Source organism: Pelophylax lessonae, assembly GCF_965119305.1.
Source record: "Pelophylax lessonae genome assembly, chromosome: 3".
NCBI classification, from domain to species: domain Eukaryota; kingdom Metazoa; phylum Chordata; class Amphibia; order Anura; family Ranidae; genus Pelophylax; species Pelophylax lessonae.
In genome coordinates this window covers 453,046,981-453,071,437 of record NC_138770.1, presented here as the reverse complement: position 1 = coordinate 453,071,437, position 24,457 = coordinate 453,046,981, and the positions used below count along the sequence as shown (strand labels likewise).

Genomic DNA, 24,457 nt, shown 5'->3' with positions numbered 1-24,457 from the left:
AGTGGTTAGGGAAACTACGTCTGCATGTGCAATCAGCACAGTGCAAAATGTACAATGTGATACATAATAAAGACCAATTTGCTGTTATGCACCAATAGTGTTTTTTACCACGCCATGCAAATATAAATCATACAAAAAATGCAGAGCAAATTGGTATTGAAACAACACTATTCAAAGTGCCAAAATATGGTAAAAGTCCATTCTATTCATCTTAAAGTTGTGAAAATTCTTCCGTGCTTTTTCAAGTAATAACTCTTGTTGCCACCCCAACCATTCAGTGCAATCTATATGCTCACCTTCTTTTGTGGACCACAAAATCAATCAAGGTCATAAACACATGTGTATTCTTATGCTACGTGATATTCAGCACTCATCCTTCCTTATTCTCCTCTTCCACACCCATAGGATGTGTTCACATGCAAAAAAAGGTATATAGTGCTCTCTGTACACAAGGTGCGATGCTACAATACACCCCAAAAAACACATTCACATTGACTCCATAATACCACACAACTCATCAGTCCTTCGTATGGCTTTAAAATATCATATTTTAAGTATATGTGCTGGTTAACTGCTCACCTACCCTGCTCACCTTCGTGTATAGACCTAAAACTAATCAAGGTCATAAACGCTTATGTGATCTTTTATCCAACGTGATCCCCAACACTTATCTTTCCTTCTTCTCCAACCTCGCAGGTATAGTAACATGCAAAAAGAAAAATATATATACTATACCTACGAGGACGGGAAGCAGAGGAGGTAAGCAGCTTGAAATATACGGTTTTGAAGACATATGAAGGATTGATGAGTTGTGTAGTATTATGGAGTCAATGTGAATGTGTTTTTTGGGTTGTATTGAAGCATCACACTGTGTGTGTACAGAGAGCACTACATACCTATAATTTTGCCCCTGTACAATCATTGGTAAGACCTCATCTGTAATATGCAGTTCAGTTTTGGGCACCAGTTCTCAAAAAGGATATCGGGGAAACTAAAGAAAGTGCAGAGAAGGGCAACCAAACTGATAAGAGGCATGGAGGAGCTCAGCAATGAGAAAAGATTAGAGGAACTGAATTTATTCTCTCTTGAGAAGAGAAGATTAAGGGGGGGATATAATCAACATGTATAAATACATAAGGGGTCCATATAGTGAACTTGGTGTTGAGTTATTCATTTTAAGGTCATCCTAGAGAACAAGGGGGCGTCTAGAGGAAAAGAGATTTCATCTCCAAATGCCGAAAGGTTTCTTCACAGTAAGAGCTGTGGAAATGTGGCATAGACTCCCTACAGAGGTGATTCTGGCCAGCTCAGTAGATCGCTTTAAAAAAGACCTGGATGTTCATAATATAACTGGGTATTAACATTTATAGGTAAAGCTGATTAAGGGAAAACCCGATTGCCTTTCAGGGGATCAGGAAGGATTTTTTTCCCCTGCTTTAGCCAATTGGATCATACTTTGCTGGGGTTTTTCACCTTACTCTGGATCAACTGTGGTTTTAGGATTGTGTATATGGGATTGTATGATTTTTTTTATTGGTTGAACTAGATGGATTTGTGTCTTTTTTCAACCAGATGAACTATGTAACTATGTAACCTTTATTTATTTGCAAGTGATCATGTCCTATGAGGGTGGAAGGGGAGAAGGAAGGATAAGTTCTGTATATCACATGGGATAAGATTACACATGTGTTTATGACCTTGATTGAATTTGAGGTCCACAAAAAAAGGTGAGCGTATAGATTGCACTGAGTGGTTGGAATGGCAACAAGAATTAATATTTGAGAAAGCACAGAAGATTTTTCAAAACTTCAAGATGAATAAGATGGACTCTTGCCATATTTTGGGACTTTGAATAGGGTTGTTTCGATGATTATGGCCTTGGGAGATGAAAGAAAGGAAATGCTAATAACCAACCATTAAATTAAAGTTGATAATGTTTAAAGTACACTCTATAACATACCAATTATCTAAGTATATTTTGCATGCAAACATTTTCTAAATATTTATGGAAGTTAAATGTAACAACTGTGATAGCAAATCTAGTCAACATCTAGCACATTATAGGTAAAACCTTCCCAGATGTTGCATATACTTTATTTAACGCAAACAGCATGTATAACTGATATCGGATAACAGCTACACCATCAACATTTTGTTACAATGAAACATTACATTTAGAATACTAGCAATTGTATATAATGTGTGTGGTCTTACCATGTATTTTTGTTTGTGCTTTACTTAATTGGCTGAAATGTACTAGAGAAAAAGAGCGCAGGATGGTGTTTTACTAGTGAAATTAGAATACCTCAGGTGACACAACAGTTTAAAAGAGGCCAGCAGCAGGAAAATTTTAAATAGCACGGTAATGCCTAAATTTACTAGAGGCAAAGCTTACAGTCTGGGGCTTAACACTGATTCTGGATGATGCCTAAACCATAATAGTTTCATCCATTAAAAATGGAAAAAAGCAGTTCCCCCACATCATTCAATAGGTGGTGCTCATCTAACCTTATTCGAGCATATACAGTACACCTGACACATTTAAGTCATTCACATCCCTGTGCGAATCTTGCAGTCTCCCGGATATGGAACTTTTCCGTTACTTCCAAATTAAACATTTCTTCACCCCCTGCCTCCGTAGAGACAAGTCTTTGCCTGCTATGTCAGAATTTAAGCGCTCATGTTGTGGTCTAATCTCCCCCTTCTATGCTCAACTGCTAGACCCTCCACCCCATACTTCACTTCAATATGCAGTTAAATGGGAGAGAGATCTGGGGCTCCAACTAGACGCAAAGACTGGTCAGATATATAGGAAGCTACCAAATTGGCCTCACAAAATATTGTGGCACTAGAGACGACCTACAAAGTCCTCATGCGCTGGTACCTCACCCCTTTCCTCAGATCTCCAAATACCTGGTCCCGTATCCCCCCTACTTCTTTCGTAGCTGCATGGAAGCAGGCCCCCATCACCACATTTGGTGGACCTGCCCACTGGCCAAAGCATTTTGGACTGAAATTTTCCATGTCCTCTCTACGCTGTTTAACAGCTCATTAGACCTTAACCCAGCCATGGCCTTACTCAACAAAAACCTTTGGAAGTGACTCGCCTACAATTTAAACTCTTCCTGCAAGTTACCACCACGGCAAAGCAAACTATCGCCAAGGCCTTGAAAAATCCCCATCTTAATATTGTAGAGACAAAAAAACAGGTTCATCAGAGCCATGATCCATGTCAAAACAGAAGCAGTCTTCTTGGACAGAACCAAAAAATATGAACGCTTGTGGAAGCCCTGGGAAGGTCGCTACTCCCCCTCACATTATGATGAATTTTTATTGTCTCCTTGAGCCCCCATGTACATGATATCAGAAGAACCACCCTGTTGTGGGTCTTTGATCCCCCCCCCCGGACCTAGTTCTTCTCTTTGATCTCCCCCTCCAAGTGTATGCTTTCTGTTATTTCTTCTTATACTATCCCCAACCTCTGGCTTTCTGGACTTATTTCCCTTCCTTTTTTTCTTTCTACCCAGCTTCCCCACCTTGCTTCCCCTCTACCTTCTCTCCTCTTTTATCCGATCTAATACATAGTAGCTCCCCTGATTTTGGATAACTTATTTTAAGAAACATGATCTGCTCCGATCCCAGCCACACTTGATTCTTTAGGAATTAAAGTCTTAAGACATGCATATTACCCCCTCTCATTTCTATCCTCCTGCACCCTCTGGTTTCCAGCATCTTCTCTTTACCTCATATATTGTTTGAAGCCCCTCGTATGCTGAGTTTCATGTTATCATCCACTGATATTACAGCCCTGAGGATTCTCTCTTCTTCAACCTTGGTAGGCTCCTGTTGTATATCCTAGCCTCAGGAACCATGTTACTATGCAACTGTTACACATTTACATGTACTACCATTGTTTTTCCCTATTCATCTTTGTGGGCTGCGATCCAGTCTACTTGTTGTATTTTTGTTCATTTTTTTAAGACTCCCTTTTCAGGGGGCTAATTCATATATGCTAATACTCTTTATGTGTCTCCTTTATATCTTGTTAATAAAATCTTTGAACAAGAAAAAAAGCAGATGAAAGCATTGTCAGTGGGAGCACTGTGATCTCTGTAAGAAGTAATAAATATATGAGTTGCACTTACTTTTTACTTTGCATGTATGTATCCACCATAAAAAAATATATGTGACATTTGGTTCTCTTTAGAGTGTTCATAAATAGTTCAGGAAATCAAATATTTAAACAGTATTCTTAGGTCTTACTTCCCTTATGAATATACGACCATAGAAATGGGGATGAAAAAATGTGAACAAAAAAACAAATTTGTTCCAAGATTGTGCTGTAATCTCTGCGCTCCAAAACATAAAATGCACCTTGTATTTGTTTCAGTTATCAACAGCCACTGAATTGTATGTAGTGGCAGGCAGCACCAAATGTTCAAAAAAATTTTTTTTTCCATTGAAACGTTGAATGCAGTTGTTCAGAGAGGGAGTTGCTGCTTCCCAGTTCCCTGGCCACTTGAGCTATTTCACACTTCTGAGTGTATGAATAGCAGCTCCCCTGACCCCCCCCCCCCCCCACTGCACCCTGTATTTCCTCCCATTGTCTTGTACATCACTGCAGGATGTATGAGCTGGCAGAAGGAACCACTGTGTGGCAGGAGGAACAGGTAATCAACTCACCCAGTAGGGTCAAATACCTATAGCAGCTGAATATCAATAAAGTGGTGGTGTTTCAAGACACAGGCAGCCAGAAAGGTAAGTATAGATGACCTTCCCCTATAGGGCTTCCTTTTTGATGGCAGGGTCATTTGTACATTTCAGCTTGAGCTATTAAGCTCTGTAAATAACATACTTTTCGCAACAAGGGGGCAAAGGAGACAAAGGAAAACGCATAAAAAGAATCTTTAAACTCTACCTGCTGGATGCAGAAGAATTCATATTTTGTTATCTTTCAGCCTAGAAGAAACTATGCACAAACTCCACTATACAATACTTTTAAAGTAGAATTCCAAGAGTGATCTAACTAATCCTAAAACTGCTCCCATCCCCTTCAAACACAAAATCTTTAATAACTACCTGTGGAAGAAGGATGCATATACGTACTTATTTCCTGTCCAGTCCAGTCCCGTGATCGGCTCCCCTTGTCAGATAACAGTGGCAGTGGGAGAGGAGGTGGCATCGACAATGGTTGACCCATAGTAAGCCCACCACTCAGACATTCCATTTCTTGTCAGAGCACTGTCTCCTCTCCTCCTCTACCCAATACTGGATAACACGGGGGAGATCATGTGACTGGCCTGAGTACTTAATATAGGTGTTAGAAGAGGGGCGGGAGCTGATTTAGTATTATATAAATAAATCGCAGAATTCTACTTTAAAGTAAGTGCACATTTCTATACTGTAAACTAATTACATGTTTATTATCTTTTCATGCAAGGTTTACCTCTAAGGATTATACAAATGTGTACTGATAATAAACCCAAAAACAAAAATGTAATATATTACAGCTTACCAATCTTTAGATGTGATTGCTACATTAGTTTTCTTGGTTGTGTCCATTTTTCCTTTATTTCACCTAGTGATCAGGCCAGTAACACACTTCCTGCATTAGGTGGTCAGCATTGTCAGTCTGAGGAGAGGGTACTGCAAAGCCCCATACACATTGGTTGAATATCGGCTGAAATCAGCCGGTAGAAACGTGTCAATATTTAGCACATGTGTATAGGTCCTTGTCCAACAGAAGTTGATCTCACGAACGGCTTTTGTAGAACGAGCATGCTGGAAGACCAGCAGCCGATCGGCACCCGAAACAGAGCTTGCAGCCAATGGCTGCAAACTCGGACCAGTGTGTTCTTGGGGGCAGTCCCCCATCAAAACACAATAGCACAGTGGACAGCAAGAAAACTAACCGTGTGTATCAGGCATTAGACTTAAAGATTTAGATGAGCTTGACTAACTGAACTGCACTTTATAAGCAGTTACAGAGAACAGTTTTTTTCCTTTTGTGATAAAGGTTTTACAGCAACGAATAAAATTGACTATTGTAAGCACCCCATCAGCGATAAATAGTTTGTCTCAACTCTCTAAAGCCTGGTACACCCTAAAAACTGACAGCTCCGGCTGGAGCCACTGTACTAACGATCCAACGTTAGTACAGCAATCTTCCCTGCTGAGCTGTTGAGTTGAGTTTTGTGTTCTGCCTGCAGAAGCAGTTCAATTTTATCCTATATGTCAATGCACATTAGGACAATTAAATGCATATTTTGAGCTCAGCATTTAGAGGCAGGAAAAAAACCCTTCTGGTTTGCATTTCTGATGGGAGCTTTCTGGCAGAAAAACCGCTAAACTCTACTAAACTTGCCTAAACTGTGTACAAAAACGCTCTATATGAGTGTTTTCTTCTGCCAAGGTAACTGGCATTTCTTTGAAGCCCAGTGTGTATGGAGCCTAATTGCCCCTTTGTGTTGTGGGTTTAATACTACATTAACCACTTGACCTCGGGAAGATCCCCCCCCCCCCCATTAATGACCAGGCCATTCCTTGCTTTTTCTCACTGCGTTACTTTAACTGACGAGTAAGTGGTCAAGTAATACTGTAAATACATTTTTATCTTTTTTTTTTTATTTAATAAAGTTTTATCTTTTATATTTTTTTTACACAATTAGAGCTTTCTTTTGGTCGTATTTGATCACCACTGGGTTTAAAAAAAAACAAATCTCTTTATAAATTTAGGCCAATATGTATTCTGCTACATATTTCTGGTAAAAAATTCCAATAAGCATATATTGATTGGTTGGCAAAACTGATATAGCATCTACAAACGTTGGTATACAGTATATAATGGAATTGTTGTTTATTTTATTTTTTTATACCAGTAATGGCAGGGATCAGTGACTTATAGAGGGACTGGGAAAGTATGGCGACAGTCTGACATTGACTGACACTTTATGGGAACCAGTGACACTAACACAGTGATCAGGGCTAAAAATATGCACTGTCACTGTACTAATGACACTGGCTGGGAAGTGGTTAACATCTGGGGTGATCAAAGGGTTAAATGTGTGCCTAACAGTGCTTGGTGTGTGTTTACTGTGAGGTGATGTTACTAAAAGATGTGCCGGTTTTTATTTACTGCTTTGCAGAGAAACAAAAAACGGCATATCCCCGCTGACAGGACAGAGCTCTATATTGTTTACATTCACAAAGCTCTGTCCTGTCATCCTCTTATCCAATCAGTGCATGCTGGTGGTCAATCATTGTCCGGCAATCACAGCACAGCAAGTGAACCAGCGGCACGTGAGCAAGGCCAGGAAGGGCTGGATCACGTACTAGATACGTGATCCGGCACAGGAGAGCCACTCTGCCACTGTAGTCATACGTGAGGCGGTCAGCAAGCAGTTAATCTCTCTGTTAGCCCAAATATTCTGTTAACCACTTCTGGACCGGAAGATTTTCCCCCTTATGACCAGGCCATTTTTTGTGATTCAGCAGGGAATTGCGCGGACATGCAACTCTGTACCCAAATAAAATTGATGTTCTTTTTTCCCCACAAATAGAGCTTTTTTTTTTGGTGGTATTTTATCACCTCTGCGATTTTTATTTTTTGCGCTATAAACAAAAAAAGAGCGACAATTCTGGAAAAAAAAAAACAATATGTTTCACTTTCTGCTATATACCATCCCCCCAAAAAAATATTAAAAATCAAATGTTTTCATCATTTTAGGCCAATTTGTATTCTGCTACATATTTTTGGTGAAGAAAATCCCAATAAGTGTATTTTGATTGGTTTGCGCAAAGGTTATCGCATCTATAAACTAGGGGAAAGATTTATGTAATTTTTATTTATTTATTTATTCTTTTACCAGTAATGGCGGCGATCAGTGATTTTTAGCGGGACTGCGACAATGAGGCAGACAAATCAGACGTCTAACTGCCATTTTTGACACTTTTGGGGGGATCAGTGACATTATTACAGTAATCATTGCTAAAAATATGCACTGTTACTGTAATAATGACACTGGCAGGGGAGGGGTTAACCCAGGAGCGATGAAAGAGTTGAATGTGAGCCTCGGGGGTGTTTTCTAACTGTAGGGGGGATGGGCTTGTGAAATCAACACAGAGACCTGTGTTCCTAAATTGAAGGACCACAGCTCTGCCTTGATTCCTGAGAGAACAACGGTCTGCTGTGTTTACAACAGCAGACCACCATTCTCTCTTCACGGGTGCCTGGCAGAAATTGCAGCCACCGGACCGGTGGACCGGCTTCCCTGCTGGCAAGTGGGCGCATACAGGTACGGCGATTCGCAGGAGCCTGCCAATCTGCCGCCGTATATAGGTGGCGGCTGGTCGGCAAGTGATTATTAATTCAACTTTTAACTTGGGTTTAAACATTAACATTTGAAATTGGCTATACCAATGTACAGACTACACAAAGCATTATTCTAACTTATCTATATATCTATGCAGTATATCTGTATTTCAATACCTTCATCTGTAAAGAAATGTCTACATTGTACTGTTTTGGGAATACTCATTTTGAAGAAACCTGTTATGATGGCAAATAGATTATTGTGTCTCAGCAGTTCAGACACACTGTTAACAGTTCACCATCTTTATTAATCTTACAAACTTCCTGGTCCAACTCCTCCTACTATCTGGTAAAGCTTTTAAAGCAGAAATTCCATAACATTTTATCAAAAAGGCAATACACAGAACTGAACAAATACAGAACATAGATGAAATTGCTAATTTTTACTTTAAAAAGTAAAAATTAATAAAAAATTATTAATAAAATTAATACACTATGTAGTGTATATATTTTGATGGCACATAAAGAGGCAAACTGATGGAGTGTTTATATACGGTATATATAATGTGCACCTAAACCTGGGGAGTCCCAAAGTGCTCACAATCAACTTTTTATGTTAAACACATTGCATATTTATTGTCACAAGTGCAGTTTTGTCTTTTATTCACCTTCACTTTATAGATCGAGCTTTATAGTTTTTAAACCAGTAATGTGGTTTATGTTGAAAATGGATGTGCTGTTGATAACTGTAACTCATGATAATTTACCAATTTTTCTTTGCTTATTCCTAATCCTGAATGTAGCAAAAAAAGTGTCAAAATAAAATAAGTCAAACTTAACTTAAAGTATTCACACTTTTGGTGTGATTCTCCTTTTCAGGCCGACTTCCATCAACATATTTGTGATAAAGTATACCTACCTACAAAACCTCCTGGTGACCTTCACTACCCAACCCTGCAAAGGCAGTCATCCATTTCCTTAGTGGAAAGCCCTATGCAGCTTATTCATTTTTAGTTGAACTTCCAGTAAAGAGAATGGTGATTTATCTGTGTATGCGCTCGAGGGCCAGGTACATAAGTGTGCCTGTGTGGTGAGCGAAACGATGGGCAAGCCACACAATGAAGTTTGCCAAGAGGCTGTATTTCAGGTAAGTGCATGCATTGGTAACTTTTACTGTTCAGAATATGACAACTGAAACATATAGCTATGGGAAGTAAAGAAAACAAAAACAAAACATGAAGCTGGAATGGAATGAAGATTCATTTATTGCAATTAATACAATACAAGACCAAAAATTTTCAATACTAAACACCCTATGCATAAAACATTTTTTTCATTGTCAGCTATTAACCAAAAGTCATCTACACTTGAAATTGAATCGAATGATTGGAGTCTAATGATTTTTTGCATCAATGCCTTCATTGCTATGATTTCAAAGTTCTGCTTATCTTCCAGTTCTCCTTTCTCCACTCAGTCTATTCTAAATAGCAGACACCTTTACCGATAAAAGATACTTCTAAAACCCAGAAAGAGATTCTGAAGGAAGATGGAACCCAGAAGAGCTTGGGACCATATCATTAAAAGAGGACCGGGGACTTTAGTTATTTAGCCAATAAGCCATGATACTAGTTTTGATTTGCAGCACTGCAAGAAATGTGGAATGAAATGTTGGGCTTGTTATGGCAGATGTCAGAGCAGCAAACATCTGTACGCTGTGATAACAAGGAGTCAATGAACAAAAGTAAAAGTAAGTAATGTAAAAGTAAGAAACAAAATTGACATCTTGTAGATTTTTATTGGGAAAAAAATAATGTCCAGTTCATCTTCCATGGCAACTCATAAAAAAAGATATTACGCACAAGCTATTGGGTCAGGAAACTAAGTTTAAGAGTTCAAGTTTTAAATACTTTACCCTAGTAGGAGTCCCCAAAATCTCCTTGCCTCAAGAGATAGGATGTGGATACATTTTTTTAGAATAGTTATCCAGCTTAGCTGGGCCTTAGTGTGTGCGTTGGAGGGGCATGGGGTCTCTATTCTCTTTATACCCTGTATAGGGGCTAAAGGAGCTCTTGGGGCAGCTATATGACTATCAGGCACTGTGTGCACCCCTACTTTTTGTTTAGCAGCGACAGCCCATATAGACATCATATGGTTTACACTTGTTTTCTTAGTTTCTAGATAGATTATTGGTCTAAAATTTTGACAAAGAAATTTTGCCAAGCCCTCCTTTAGAGCAACCCTATCATGGCCTTTGAAAATTGCAACAAGTCCCTTCCAGCTGCCTACGCCAGCTAGCATTTCTGCATTGAATAGAGAATTTTGCTGAAAGATAGTCTATATTTAACACTTTCAAAATAGTTGGATTCTGCCATCCTCCCTCTATGTGCTGGGATTTCCTTTATCATTTTCTACAGGATACAGTGGTGATGTAGGTCCTACAGAAGGAACAACAATATTTAGCGTTGGGCCATATATTTCAGACAGATTCTCTTTTAATGGCAGAGGAGTTTGAAGGTGTGGGCAGTGGGGTAGGTTAGTAGTAACTGTTTGCTTTGCAGGGAGCTTCTTGTTTCAGCTTTAAAAAAATGAGACATTTTGTGGCAGGAGTTGGTTCAGTTTATTTTTAAATATTAATTATTTATTTTTAAAGTACAGTAACTTCTTTTCATATCTCTTTTGGGACAACGAAGGAGAAATAATCTTGTGTCAGCACTTTTTTAACTACCTCTGGACAATGTTGTGATTACATATAGTATAAAAGTATCTCACCTCTGCAAATGTAATTTTATAATATACCTTCTGTCTTGTTTTCCCTGTACTTTTTCTTCTAAACATTAGTTTTTGGGTTTTCCTGGGGAATAGACTGCAAATGAAGACTTAATCTGATCAGTAAATTGTTTTCCTGGAATTCTCCATGACAACCACAATATAATTTCCTTGCTAGAATAGAATAGTTATGAGATTTTTTGACCTTGTTCTCCAAAAAACACAGAGGAGATGTGGTAGAGTATGGCATTTAAACTGTCTGCCTTCCATCCCAATAAGAAAATTGGGAAAATCTTTTGGTTATGGATTGTTGTGATGGATTCTTGAAAAGCTGATTCTCAGTAAAAGTAATTCTTCATTTAAGTAACCATTAGGGTACAGTCAGAAGAAAACTTTCATGTCAGCAAATTTGTAAATGATTTATATGTGTGCGTTATAAGTTGGAATATAATAATCTATTCAAATAAACAATAAATGAATAAATCATTAAACGTGACTAAACTCTCCCCCAAACAACTAACACCACACCTCCTGTGCAGCCAAAAATTAAAATATCAGTTGCAAAAAATGAAAAAAGCCTATTTATACTAAAAGTCTATTTATACCAGTGAGTTCCACAAGAGATGTATTCCAAAATAAAACGTTTCTGTTTTCAAATTTGTCTTCAAAAATCTTGAACATGTACTTGTGTGAGATCACCACCTTCCCTCTACACAATCTCACTCTACATCAATTTCACTTACAAATTTTTTTGAAAGGAGGGATGTTTTCTTTTGGAACACATCTGTTTATTGTGGAATTTACTAAAATACACAGACATTGATTCATTTTGTTTAACTGATATTTATTTGAATGTCTAAATATATTTATATTGCATTGAAGTTGGTGGTGCTATTTGAAAATTCACTACATTTTATAAATGACCAATACTTTTTTTCCCTGTGGAAGTCTATATAAATTCAGACAAAAGAGTTGTCATCTTCTGACAATTTTCTAATGCCTCCCATACTAAGTGTATGCAAGATGCATCACACACTAAAGGTCCATTTACATCTTTTTGCATACGTTGCTGCATCATAATGCCATTCATTTTAAATGGAACCCTAACACAGTAAAGCAAATCCCATGTGTTGCGGTAAACCATGACATGCAGTGCAGTGCACCATGGTGCGTTTTGATGCATTTTAGATTTTTGGGACATTTTGGTCCCCCAGCACCCCATTTTTTTTTAATAGGCTGCCCTAATGCAATATTTTATGTTATATATAAGCAAAAGGATTTGCTGCTGAAAAAGTCACGTGACCCTACACTCAGACACCAACTTTTCTATTTGCTTTTTCAATTACAGTTAATTAAAAGAATACATGTTTGCAGTAAAGTACACATTGTTATTACATAATATGTGTTATTGAATTTTTTTTTATAAATCTATGTGTAAAATGTATTCAAATTGTTTTTTTGAAAACACATTTGTATACTTCAGTCCATTAGAAAATGTTTTAACCTAATGCATTCAAATTTTAAAGGCTGTATTTTATTAATCTTCAGATATAGGAAATAGAATATGCAATGCACAGGAAAGTAATAATGCAACATTTAATGTAGCTATAATTTTAGAATGTGTTTCTCAGACCATGCCCAGTAAAGGTTTATTAAATAAAACTTTAATTTAAATTGCATTTGATCTTCTTCTGCATAATAAACCACAATGGTCAGAGCAAAGGATCCTGGGTCTTGAACGTCTGTCTCACATCAGTTTCTTTCATCAAATCAGATACTCTGTGTGTTGAATCCTTGGAATGGAACCATGTATTCTTTAAAACTGCTAAAGAAATAAATAAAAGAGAACAGAGTTGTAATAATTGCATCTAGAAGTTAATCTGTATTATCTGTTGGAAAACTGATACTCCTATTTGGTGATAAGGTGAACATACTGTGTATTTTTACAAAAATCTATTTGCAAGCATTATGGTTGATTTACTAAAGGAGCTTCTTCCTTTTAAAAATTAATTTTCGGTTTACAAACTGAATTTTTACTTAGCTTAGTGAATGAGTTGAAGCAAAGTGAAAATTCACTTTGCAAAGGATACCAAATCTAATGTAAGGAATAGAAAAAAAACTGATTTTGGCTCTTATGTGATTGGATGATTGAAGTCAGCATAACGTCTATTCTTTCATTAGTTTAATTACATTTTATTTTGCAAAGTGGATGTTCACTTAGTGTCACAATGTGAACATTTCTTTGAAAGGTGAAAATCTTTCGCTTCTTTAGTAAATCAACCCCATTGAGTTAGGATATTTGTGTGCATTACATGAACTGTAACCAGATAGCATTCTGTAACAGGGAATATGGTTACCTGCAGCACAGTCTCGTCTGACAGGTCTTTACATATAACTTTAAGCCTAAAGCAGATGTAAACTCTTATTAATATGTTAAATATATATGTGAAAACAGTATCACAAGCACTGCAATCACATGATCATTTTGGTATTTGTCATGCAGTATTTGCCAAAATGTGGATCAGAGTTTGTGTAGAGTCATTGACTGTTCAGCTAATTGGTCATTGCTCTCTAAAGAGTAGCCATTTGAAAGAGACAATAGGGTTAAGGACTTATTGCAAGCATTTATTTTAACAAAGATAAATATTTCAGTGATTGTGTCTTTTTTTTCACAATCATTCAACCTAGTCATCTTTAAGGGACAATTTTTATTACTAAACATGAATTGATGAATGAAGCATTGGTGCTTTAAAAATAAAGAAATATTAGCAACCCCAATTGGCCAGCACCCAAGTCCCAAGGTTTTGGACAATTTAAAAGGCAGAGAGCTAATGGGAGTGAATTGAAAATGTTAACATTACTGATTATTGTGAGTCCATCAAGGATCCTATGACAAGCTGGTTGTTACATTGATTAATAACCGACCCTCCAATGCGTTGACCTTTAGCTGTTGTTGTAAATTACAATGACCAAACATTTAAATACCTGTTCAAAAGTCATAATCCTTTATAGTCAGATATTTTTTTCTATAGGGACAGTTTAAAACTCATGTCCCTACAGTTGTGTTGACTAGTACAAAAAAATTGGCCTTTTAGTATTCTTGGGAACACTAAAAGGGTAAATGTTTCAAATAGATCCCCATTTACACGCAACACCCTTCTGTTCATAAATAATGTAATGTGATTTGCCTACAACTTGGAATTTAATTGATTATAAAAATGCTGAAAAAATATTACATTACTGCTTTATATGAAGAATTATAGGCAATATTTTGTTAACATTTTATATTATTAGGCATGCTAAAGTCTAAATGTATAAAATATATAATACATTCAACTTTCCATTTTGTACTCACATACGCAAATCCCTTAGTTATTTTATAGCTTGTGTATATTAAGGTAAACAGTAGTAACACATCCTATTTTAACACACTTTCAAAATCTTTACTGTTTACAGGGTCTTTACACTGATTTCTACACCTGTCATTCACTGAAATTGCATTCTGTTACCTTTACCGTAACAAAGTCAATGGAGCTCATTTACTAAAGGAGTAGCAACTGTTCACTTAGAAAAGCAAATGCTCACCTAGTTTAGTGAATGAGGTAGAAATTTGTTCGCTTCAATGATCCAACCATGTGCAAGCTCAAATCCAGTTTTTTTTTTTTTTCCATTTCCCTTGCACAAGATTGGATACCCAAAGTGAACAGTTTTACCGTGTTCACTAAGCAAACATACATTTTTCTATGGGAACAGTCTCTTTCCCTTTAGTAAATCAACCCTTCCGAAAGAGAAGGAGAATGCCGTATAAGCCATTGCAATCTGCTGAGAGAGCTGAGTACCATGCAGGATTGTATTACATGAATCTTGTTCACTTTATGTTAAAATCTCAATACATTCACATCAGGGAAGTGCACACTAGGGAGAACATCTGTTTCTACCAGGGCTCCTAATAACTATTGGCATTATACTGACAACCATTGCCAGATAAGGTCACAAGTTCAGAATGTGTATTCAGCCTGTGAAGGGTATGTAGGAAAGGTTACATAGGGCAGCAAGATTTTATGTGGTGGCCTTCTTTGTTTTATTCTCCTAACGTACGTCTTCTATTTACATACCAGTGTCTCTAGGGAATAAAACATATAAGGTAGTTCACTTTTAGCACATATAGAACATATTTATGTATTCTACTTGCAGTTTTTAGAACCATGAGGCATAGAGGCGTGTAGTTACAAGGAAATGAGACCATGGTCCTATGGGCAAAACTGAATTCCCTGAAACTGAATTGTAATTAAAGTACTGTATTTCAAATTTGTTTAATAACCCATCAACATCTCCCATATATACATATTTTATCTGGAATATAGAGAGCATAACATACGTACACAAATAATCATACAATGTTATAAATAAGAGGAGTGTAAGCGCCCATTCAGACTGGCGCGACACGACTTGCTGGGGTGACCTGTGAAGTAGCGGTGCACCGCGACCTTGGCGCGACTTGCAGGGACTTCATATAACTGAAGTCAATGCAAGTCGCCTCCAGGTCGCCCCAAAGTAGTACAGGACCCTTTTTCTAAGTCGGAGCGACTTGTGTCGCTCCTATTAGAACGGGTCCTGTACTATTCAATGGCGAGCGAGCGACCGCGACTTGTCAGGCGACCAAGTCGCATGACAAGTCGAGCTAGTGTGAATGGACCCTTAGAATATGCAGGTGCCAGTGGGTGTTTAAGAGCCCATCTGTGCCTTGTCTGTATAAGGATGCCTTCAGTACAGTAGAATCCATCCCCCTCTAACTGCTTGGTATGATTGAACCCTAAAAGCAGCAGTTTTGGTGTATAGATTTGTTCTTGGCTGTTTTGCCAAGTGCAGTGCAAAGTATCCCAGTGAACCTTTGAGATCTTTTCTACTACTTTCTGCAAAACTGACAATGTCCCAATGTAGGTGGAGCTCAATTGGCCTTTTGAAGGTCACGTAGACCAGTTTTCCAAACTTTATACAAAGTCATTGTGGCTAATAATGCCTGAAGCATTTCAGGATATGAAAATGTAAATGTGCTAAATGCTTTCAAAGAAATCTAATAGATGAGACAAAATGTTGTGTTCTTCTTGTTCCTGGGGCCAGGATTTTTTATTTTTTTTTACAGCAGTCCAAATAAATTACAAAAGCTCAAAACTTTTTATAGAAACATCGGGATGACAATATTACACTGTTTGTAGTTACATAGTTGAAAAAAAAAACACAAAACCACCTTGTTCAACCAACATAAGAAATTAAAATAAAAAACTTCTACAGTTAACCCAGAGGAAGGCAAAAAAAACCCTACAAAGCATGATCCAATTTGCTCCAGTGGAGAAGAAACTCCTTCCTGATCCTCTGAAGGCAATTAGATATTCCCTGGATAAACAATCTCTGGTGTTTTTCAAAATCATTGATATTAAAACAATTTACTGAGCTGGCCGGAACTATTTCTCTAGGGAGTCTATTCCACATTTTCACATGTGAAGGTTAGAGCGTATCTATGGTCAAAATGTAAAATCATATATTCATTATTCATATATATATATATCCATATTCATATATTTCTACTGTCTATTTCAATTATTTCTATTCTACTCCTAATAATATGAACAATCTTGAAGTTTGTAAAATTACTTTATGGAGATCCCCACACATTTACATCCTTAAAATTCTGTGATACGTATTTACTATGCCCTGTGAGTAGACACTGCTTTGTGTCAAAATTCACAGAGCCTGTCTTCTGAACTAGATAGGTGCTAAGAGGAGGTATCCCAGGAGGCAGAGTCAGTACAGGGATTACTGCTTGAAGGCAGCACGGTACCATGGGATATGTAGTCCTTAGAAATTGCAAGTAAACAGCAGAGGAGAAGCTGCAAAGCATGCAGGGAATCCAGGAAGTTGTGGAAAGACTAGCAGACTGGCAGCACTCACAACACGAAGGAGATTTTTTTAAGTAAGCTTACATTGGATTGTCAAATAGAAATATTGTTTGTATTGTTATTACAATGCTAATGTTATAAAATAAAAGTGTATGCTGTGCCCATAGATTCCGGTAAATATCTTTTCTTCCAGATGTAGAGAGTCCCCCTTGGTCTTTGTAATGGCCTTAAAATGAATAACTTTGCACCAAGCTTACTGTTTGAACCACTAATGTATTCATACATGGTGATAATATCCCTCCTTAATTACCATAATGACTGTATATTTCACAGTTATCTATACTTTAACTATAATGCTGTATTATTAATGCATCTGTATTATGACGATGATGTGTATTTTTATTAATATTTTAACGATTTACCATTTTGTGTGATTGCACTGATATGCAAGCAAGTTTGGCATGATACTCTAAAACTCCATACCAAATAAAGAGGACTATCCAGCATTTGTGAAGCCAATAGACTGTACATTTTCAAGCCTGCCTCAGATTAACTCGTGATTAGAATTGATTATTTAAACAGCCTAATAAATAGAATAATAAAAGTAAACTTTCATTTATTATAGGCAATCTGTACATTTTTGGACAATGAGCAACTCTTTGTGCAACTTGGCCTCTACTGTTTACATGGTCTTCCATGACTGTAGCCACGCCCTTCTTAGAGAGGCTTGTAATACATTATACAGTATGTATAATATTCTTATATGTACTGAAATGCCTATACATCAGTTTTCTCCTTCAATAAATCAGGAACTTTGAGATGGCACTTTTATCACATTCGTTTTACAATCCAAATTTTAAGCCACGCTCAATTTCTGCTTTCTTATTTATTAACTTCCGGTAAAACATTTGCCTGAAACACGAAAAGTTGGCAGTACACAGAAAAGTATTTAAAAAATAATACATAGACTAACAGTTAATATAGGTTCAGAAATTGCCACAAGATTTCATATGGTTGGAAACATATGCTATGAAATATGAATCATTTGGCAAATGAAGCTAACTGTGTGCATTCCTAATCATTCCCAATAGATAATATGTGCAACTGACTTATCATTTACACACTTTCATGACACCTGCAATCTGCTGGTATGGATTTGAATTATGATAATATCTGAGAAGAACATTTAGGGTTTTGTAACAATCAAGGTAAAATCAAGAAACAAGGAAAGCTATTTGTTTTAACAATTTGGCCTCCTATACAATAAGCAATTCAAACCGGTCTTTAAGCATTTGCCGACCGCCCGCCGCAGATTTACTGCGGCAGGCTGACTCGGCTGCGCGACGACGTAGGGGTATGAGGGTCACAGGAGTGGTGCTGGGGGGCGAGCGCACTCCTGCCCCCAGTAGGCAGCATGGATGCCGATCCACGGGACCATCAGGCGTGATGACCCGTAAACGCTCCCCGCTGAGAGAGAAGTACGATCAGCTGTTGTAAACACAGCTGACCGTTCTTCTGTCTGAAATGATCACAGAGCGCTTGTAATCCTTCTATATAGAATCACAGGTCTCTATGATCATTTCAAAAGTCCCTCCCCCACAGTTAGAAAACACTCCCCTAGGCTCACAATTACCCTTTTATCACCCCTAGGTTAACCCCTTCCCTGCCAGTGTCATTATTACAGTACATATTTTTAGCATTGATTACTGTAGTAATGTCACTGGTTCCCCCAAAAGCGTCAACAATATGTCAGGGGTCTGATCTGTCTGCCACAATGTCGCAGTCCCGCTAAAAATCCCTCTACTAGTAAAAATAAATAAATAAAAATGACATCAATCTTTCCCCTAGTTTGTAAATGTGATAACTTTTACACAAATCAATTAAAATACGCTTATTGCTATTTTTTTTTTTAACCAAAAAAATGTAGCAGAATACAAATTGGCCTAAAAGGATGAAAAATTTTGATTTTAGTTTCTTTTTTGGGGGGGGATGTTATATAGCAGAATGTGAAAAATATTGTTTTTTTTTCCAGAATTGTCGCTTTTTTTCTGTTTATAGCGCAAAATATAAAAATCGCACAGGAGGAGGAAAAAAGGACATCAATTTTATTTCGGTACATTGTCGAACCACTGCACACTTTTCCGATAAAGTAACGCAGTGCCGAATCGCAAAAAATTGCCTGGTCATTAAGGGGGCAAAATCCCTATGGTCCAGAACTGGTTAAAGAATTTTTATGCTTCACGCAATATTTGAAACCCTTCCGCTGGTTCATACAAAGGGGCATGAGTCGCCTTGCCTATACATTTAGCTATTCTGTGGCAACACGCAATCTCTCAATTTGGGGAAGTTCACAGAAATGTTTGCTCCTAGAAACCTTTTCTAAAGAACAGCAGTCTAGCAGGAGTCAATCTGCTAGGGCCTCCCTTGTTCCTTTCAGACCACCAGTAGAAAGGTCCCGTTTTTACTTGCTATTTTTCAGTTGGATCTAAGCTGAACCAATCCCCTTTAAAAAAAAAAAAAACTTTAAATTTAGCCAAATCTGACAATGCTGGTTGCGATAATAAATTGGCAAATAGCTAGCTTCATCTATTTTGATCAATGATCCTTTGTGTCAAGTTAGAAATCATCGGTTTTTGGTAGCCAATTAAAAAAAAAACTAGAAATGCCCCTTGCAGTTCTTAAGGGAAATATATCACCTACAAAGGCTCTTTAAAGAGAAAATATTTGCCAGCAGGGATAAGTGTGTCATGAAATATCTCTCTGTCACTTTCTGACATGCAATGGCATACGAAGACCAAGTGCAGTGCCTTGCTAACTGCTGCCCATGTGGGGATTGGTAAGGAGGTGATGTGTATTGATAGGGAGTGGAGGAAGAAGACAATCGTAATTTCTTGAACCCTTTGAAGGGGATAATATCAATGACAAATATATTATTAAAAAAAAAAAAATATATATATATATATATATATATATATATATATATATATATATATATATATATATATACACTGTATTGTAAAAAGTGTTGGCACGCACATGAACTTTAAAGAGTAACTCCACTTTTGTTAAAAAAAATAAAAACCCCTCTTGGTGATCTCTGTACATTGCAAGGATTATACCAAACTTTGTTGCAGATTACTACCTTTTATTATTCTGAAAAAAATCCCTATGTGCTCTTCTGTGCCTATGTGCTGAGTGGGTCTAATGGCAGTGGTTTCATAATTATCTATCAGCTGTGGCAGCTGCAGGACACTAAAGAGGAAATCTGCTGGGCCTGCATCCATTTAGATGTGTTCCTATCCATTTTTGTTGCAGGGGATGCCAGAAATCTGACTAACTGTGGGGAAAATTGGTGAGCCAATCACACAAGCAGGAAATGATGTTTCTGGGGTGTGGTCAGTATACATTCTGTTTGTACAGAACAGCTCCAGGTAACCATATTGCATTGTATTTTCAGAAAATTACAACAGCTGCGGATTGAAAAGGAAAGGTCATTTTTAATAAAATTCAATCAAAATATGATTGTACACCCTATATTGTTTTTTCTTAATTTTCTACAGATCGGACCCCTAACTGACATTTTTGAAACTTTTGGGGAGACCAGTGATATTACTACAGTAATCAGTGCTAAAAATATGCACTGATACTTAAAAAATGACACTGGCAGGGAAGGGGCTAACACTGTGAGTGATCAAGGGGTTAAATGTGTACCTAGGGGAGTGTTTCTAACTGTATGGGGGTTGGGCTTTTGAAATGACCACAGAGACATGTGATCCTATATAGAAGGATCACAGGCGCTCTGTGATCATTCCAGAGTGAAGAACGGTCAGCTGTGTTTACAACAGCTGACCGTTCTTCTCTCTCAACCAGGAGCGATCGCGGGTGGCAGGCGGCAATCGGAGCCGCCAGGCCCCGTGCATCGGAGTCCCCGCTGCCGAGTGGCCAGCCTGCGGTGGGCAGTCTGAAAGAGGTTAAAGACATCCCAGTCTTAGTCCTTAGGCTTTAACATTGAGTTGGCACACCCTTTGCAGCTATAACAGCTTCAACTCTTCCGGGAAGGCTGTCCACAAGGTTTAGGAGTGTGTTTATGGGAATGTTTGACCATTCTTCCAGAAGCGCATTTGTGAGGTCAGGTACTGATGTTGGGCGAGAAAGTCTGGCTCACAGTCTCTGCTATAATTTATCCCAAAGGCATTCTATCGGGTTGAGGTCAGGACTCTGTGCAGGCCAGTCAAGTTCCTCCACCCCAAATTCACTCATCCATGTCTTTATGGACCTTGCTTTGTGCACTGGTCCAAATCATTTGGTGCAAGGGGGATTATGGTGTGGGGTTTATTTTTCAGGGGTTGGGCTTGGCCTCTTAGTTCCAGTGAAGGGAACTCTTAAGGCATCAGCATACCAAGACATTTTGGACAATTTTATGCTCCCAACTTTGTGGGAACAGTTTGGGGATAGCCCTTTCTGTTCTAACATGACTGCGCACCAGTGCACAATACAAGGTCCAGAAAGATAAGGATGAGCTAGTTTGGGGTAGAGGAACTTGACTGGCCTGCACAGAGTCCTGACCTCAACCCATTAGAACACCTTTGGAATGCATAAGAGCAGAGACTGTGAGCCAGGCCTTCTTGCCCAACATAAGTGCCTGAGCTCACCAATGCGCTTCTTGAAGAATGGTCAAACATTCCTACAGACACACTCCTAAACCTTCTTCTCAGAAGAGTTGAAGCTGTTATAGCTGAAAATGGTGGGTCATCTCAATATTGAACCCTATAATACCATTAAAGCTCATGTGCATGTAAAGGCAGGCGTCCCAATATATTTGACAATATAATGTATATAAAAAGCCCATAGTGGAAAAAATTGTGTCTATTGCCCAAGAGATTACTTAACCATGCAGGTAATTTTGACAGTAATTGTAACTCATTAATTATACATGAGTTGTCACAGTTACCCTGATGGACATGGATGGATTATTAGCCAAGCTTTAAATGGCAATCACTATAAAACTTGTCACAAAAGTAGAAACAGTTGTCTTTAGACTGACATCTCTAGCAGATGTGCCAAGGGTGAATATGATGATGATGATGATTACAACAATAAAAGATTCTAATGAGATGGCAGAGGATGAAGCAACAAAATTACTGAGGTTATCAAGCTCCATGCTTCTTGTTTGTAAAGTGATGATTGTGTCATTGATATTACACAGGGAAAACATCTGGGCAACCACACTTTCAAGTCTTTAATAAAAAAAGCAAAAAATTGGAATTTTTAAAGCTTTTGAAAATGAGCATTTTACAGCAGCTTTTACAGGGTAGATAATTTAGTTAAAAAATCTGATGATAAGGGACCACCCCCTACTGCATCGTTACTGCATCATCAGTGCTGGAAAAAGCATTGCCAATTAGTACCAGGGGCAGCTGTTATTAAAGCTAACTGCTCATGAAGAGGTTTTTTCAGCAGCAGCGTCACACATAAGAAACCAAAACAGCCCTATGGATAGTGCTCGCAGTGGCGGCTGGTGCTCCACGGGTCGGGGGGGGGGGCGGCAGACGGACCTGACCACGTACCACACCAGCTCCAGTCCTTCGTTGGTCGGGCTTCCTCTGTGTCTCCTCCTCCCTCCTCCTTCTTCACCAATAGGATGGCTTCTCCTTTTGGCTAATCAGGAAACGGGTCTCAGGACCCGCTTCCTGATTGGCCAGGAGGAGAATCCATGTGACAATAGCAAATATTGATTTGCTATTGTCACACAACTGGGTGGGCTCGGGGCGCAGAGAGCAACCGTTTTTGAAGCCTGGTTTTAATCACGTGCTTAAAAAAAAAATCCCCTATTGGAATCCATGCATCAGGCGCCCCGGAATGTAGATTAGGGGGCCGGATGCATGGATAGGGGGGGGGGGACAGGCCGCCACTGAGTGCTAGCAATAGTTAGCCATATTTAACCCTAACTGCTCCTTATGCTGGCCATACATTATACAATTTTCTTTAGATTTACCTTCAACTATATTGTACAAAGGCCTGCCTTATAGGATACATTGGAAAGTGTTGTTTAGTTTTGACCTTATATTATATGGTTTTTGGTAAATCTAACAGAAAATTGTACAAGAAAATTGAACATGTATGGCCAGCCTTAGTCCCTTAAATGCTAACTTGTGACCCACAAGCTACTGATCATGCACAAGGAACCAGCAGTTTAAACTGACCCACTTTCTCATCCACATTTCAGATCCCTAATAGTCACTAATATGTTTAAGTTTTCTACTTTTTCTCTGGTTTCTACAAATTAGAAATAATAATGAAAGGTCGATATATAAAGTGGTTACACACACACACACACATAGAATATAATGTTAGCAACTGATTATAAAGTATGCGGTATGGGATGAAGAATCTGTGCTCACAAGAGCTCATTGATCATTGTCTGTTTAAGTACAAGTATATACACAATTTTTTATGTGAATACCCAAATCCATAATTCTTAGTATCACACAGGTAACAGGATGCTCACTATTACAGTTAAATGTTAGCATTTTATGATACCCTACAGATTTGTCCTATGATTTTTCTTTTGTTAGCTCACTCCAATTTCTCATAACTTTTATTTGTTGCTTTAGAACGGTGTTAAATTGTGCAGAGCAGAGATTTCTATTATCTTTCTTCTGCTTCAGAAGACACACACTGCCTGTGTGGCCATGCACTATTAGGAATGGCCCTGTCAAACGGTTGTTCCTTTTCAGGCAATTAACATTTTTTTTAGGCGCTAGGTCCACAGAGACTCATCTGTTGTGGTGCAGTTCACTGATCCACAATGCCCTGTCTGATCTGAGCCAGCTTTCATTTGCCCAAAGCTATGTTAAATCAAATATAAATATATTTTTCTTTTAACCAGTTGGATTGTTTAGAACTTAGTTTTAATTTAAAAATGTGAAAAGCAGAAATGATTTACTGCATATTATTTGGGTAAATCTTACTTAGCGCACCACTAAACCTTGCACTCTGTGCATAGTGCACCCCTGAACCCTGCACTCTCTATATAGTGCACTTGTGAACTCTGCACTCTGTATGTAGCGCACTCCTGAATCCTGTACTGTGTAAGTAGTGCTGCCCTGGATCCTGTATTCTGTAAGTAGTGCACCCCTGAATCCTGTATTCTGTAAGCAGTGAACTTCTGAATCCTGTACTCTGTAAGTAGTGCACTCCTGAATCCTGTACTCTGTAAGTAGTGCACCCCTGAATCCTGTATTCTGTAAGCAGTGCACTCCTGAATCCTGTATTCTGTAAGCAGTGAACTTCTGAATCCGGTACTCTGTAAGTAGTGCACTCCTGAATCCTGTACTCTGTAAGTAGTGCACCCCTGAATCCTGTATTCTGTAAGCAGTGAACTTATGAATCCTGTACTCTGTAAGTAGTGCACTCCTGAATCCTGTACTCTGTATGTAGCGCAATCCGGAACCCTGCCCTCTGTACATTGCACACTCCTGAA

At 38.2% G+C, this 24,457-nt stretch overlaps 1 protein-coding gene across 7 annotated transcripts in view; it reads right to left on the bottom strand.

Moving 5' to 3' along the window:
- SASH1 (SAM and SH3 domain containing 1) overlaps positions 1–24,457 on the bottom strand; it is a 1,308,454-nt gene that overhangs the window by 1,255,492 nt on the left and 28,505 nt on the right. The window contains exon 2 of one of the 7 annotated variants that reach the window (XM_082250130.1): positions 12,545–12,902. The exons of 5 other annotated variants lie outside the window; for them this stretch is intronic. In XM_082250130.1, coding sequence (XP_082106256.1) covers positions 12,894–12,902 — 9 coding nt within the window. In that variant the 3' untranslated portion in view covers positions 12,545–12,893. Of the gene's footprint in view, positions 1–12,544; positions 12,903–24,457 lie in introns of those variants that run through there. One more of the 7 variants, XM_082250131.1, reaches the window with a different exon arrangement.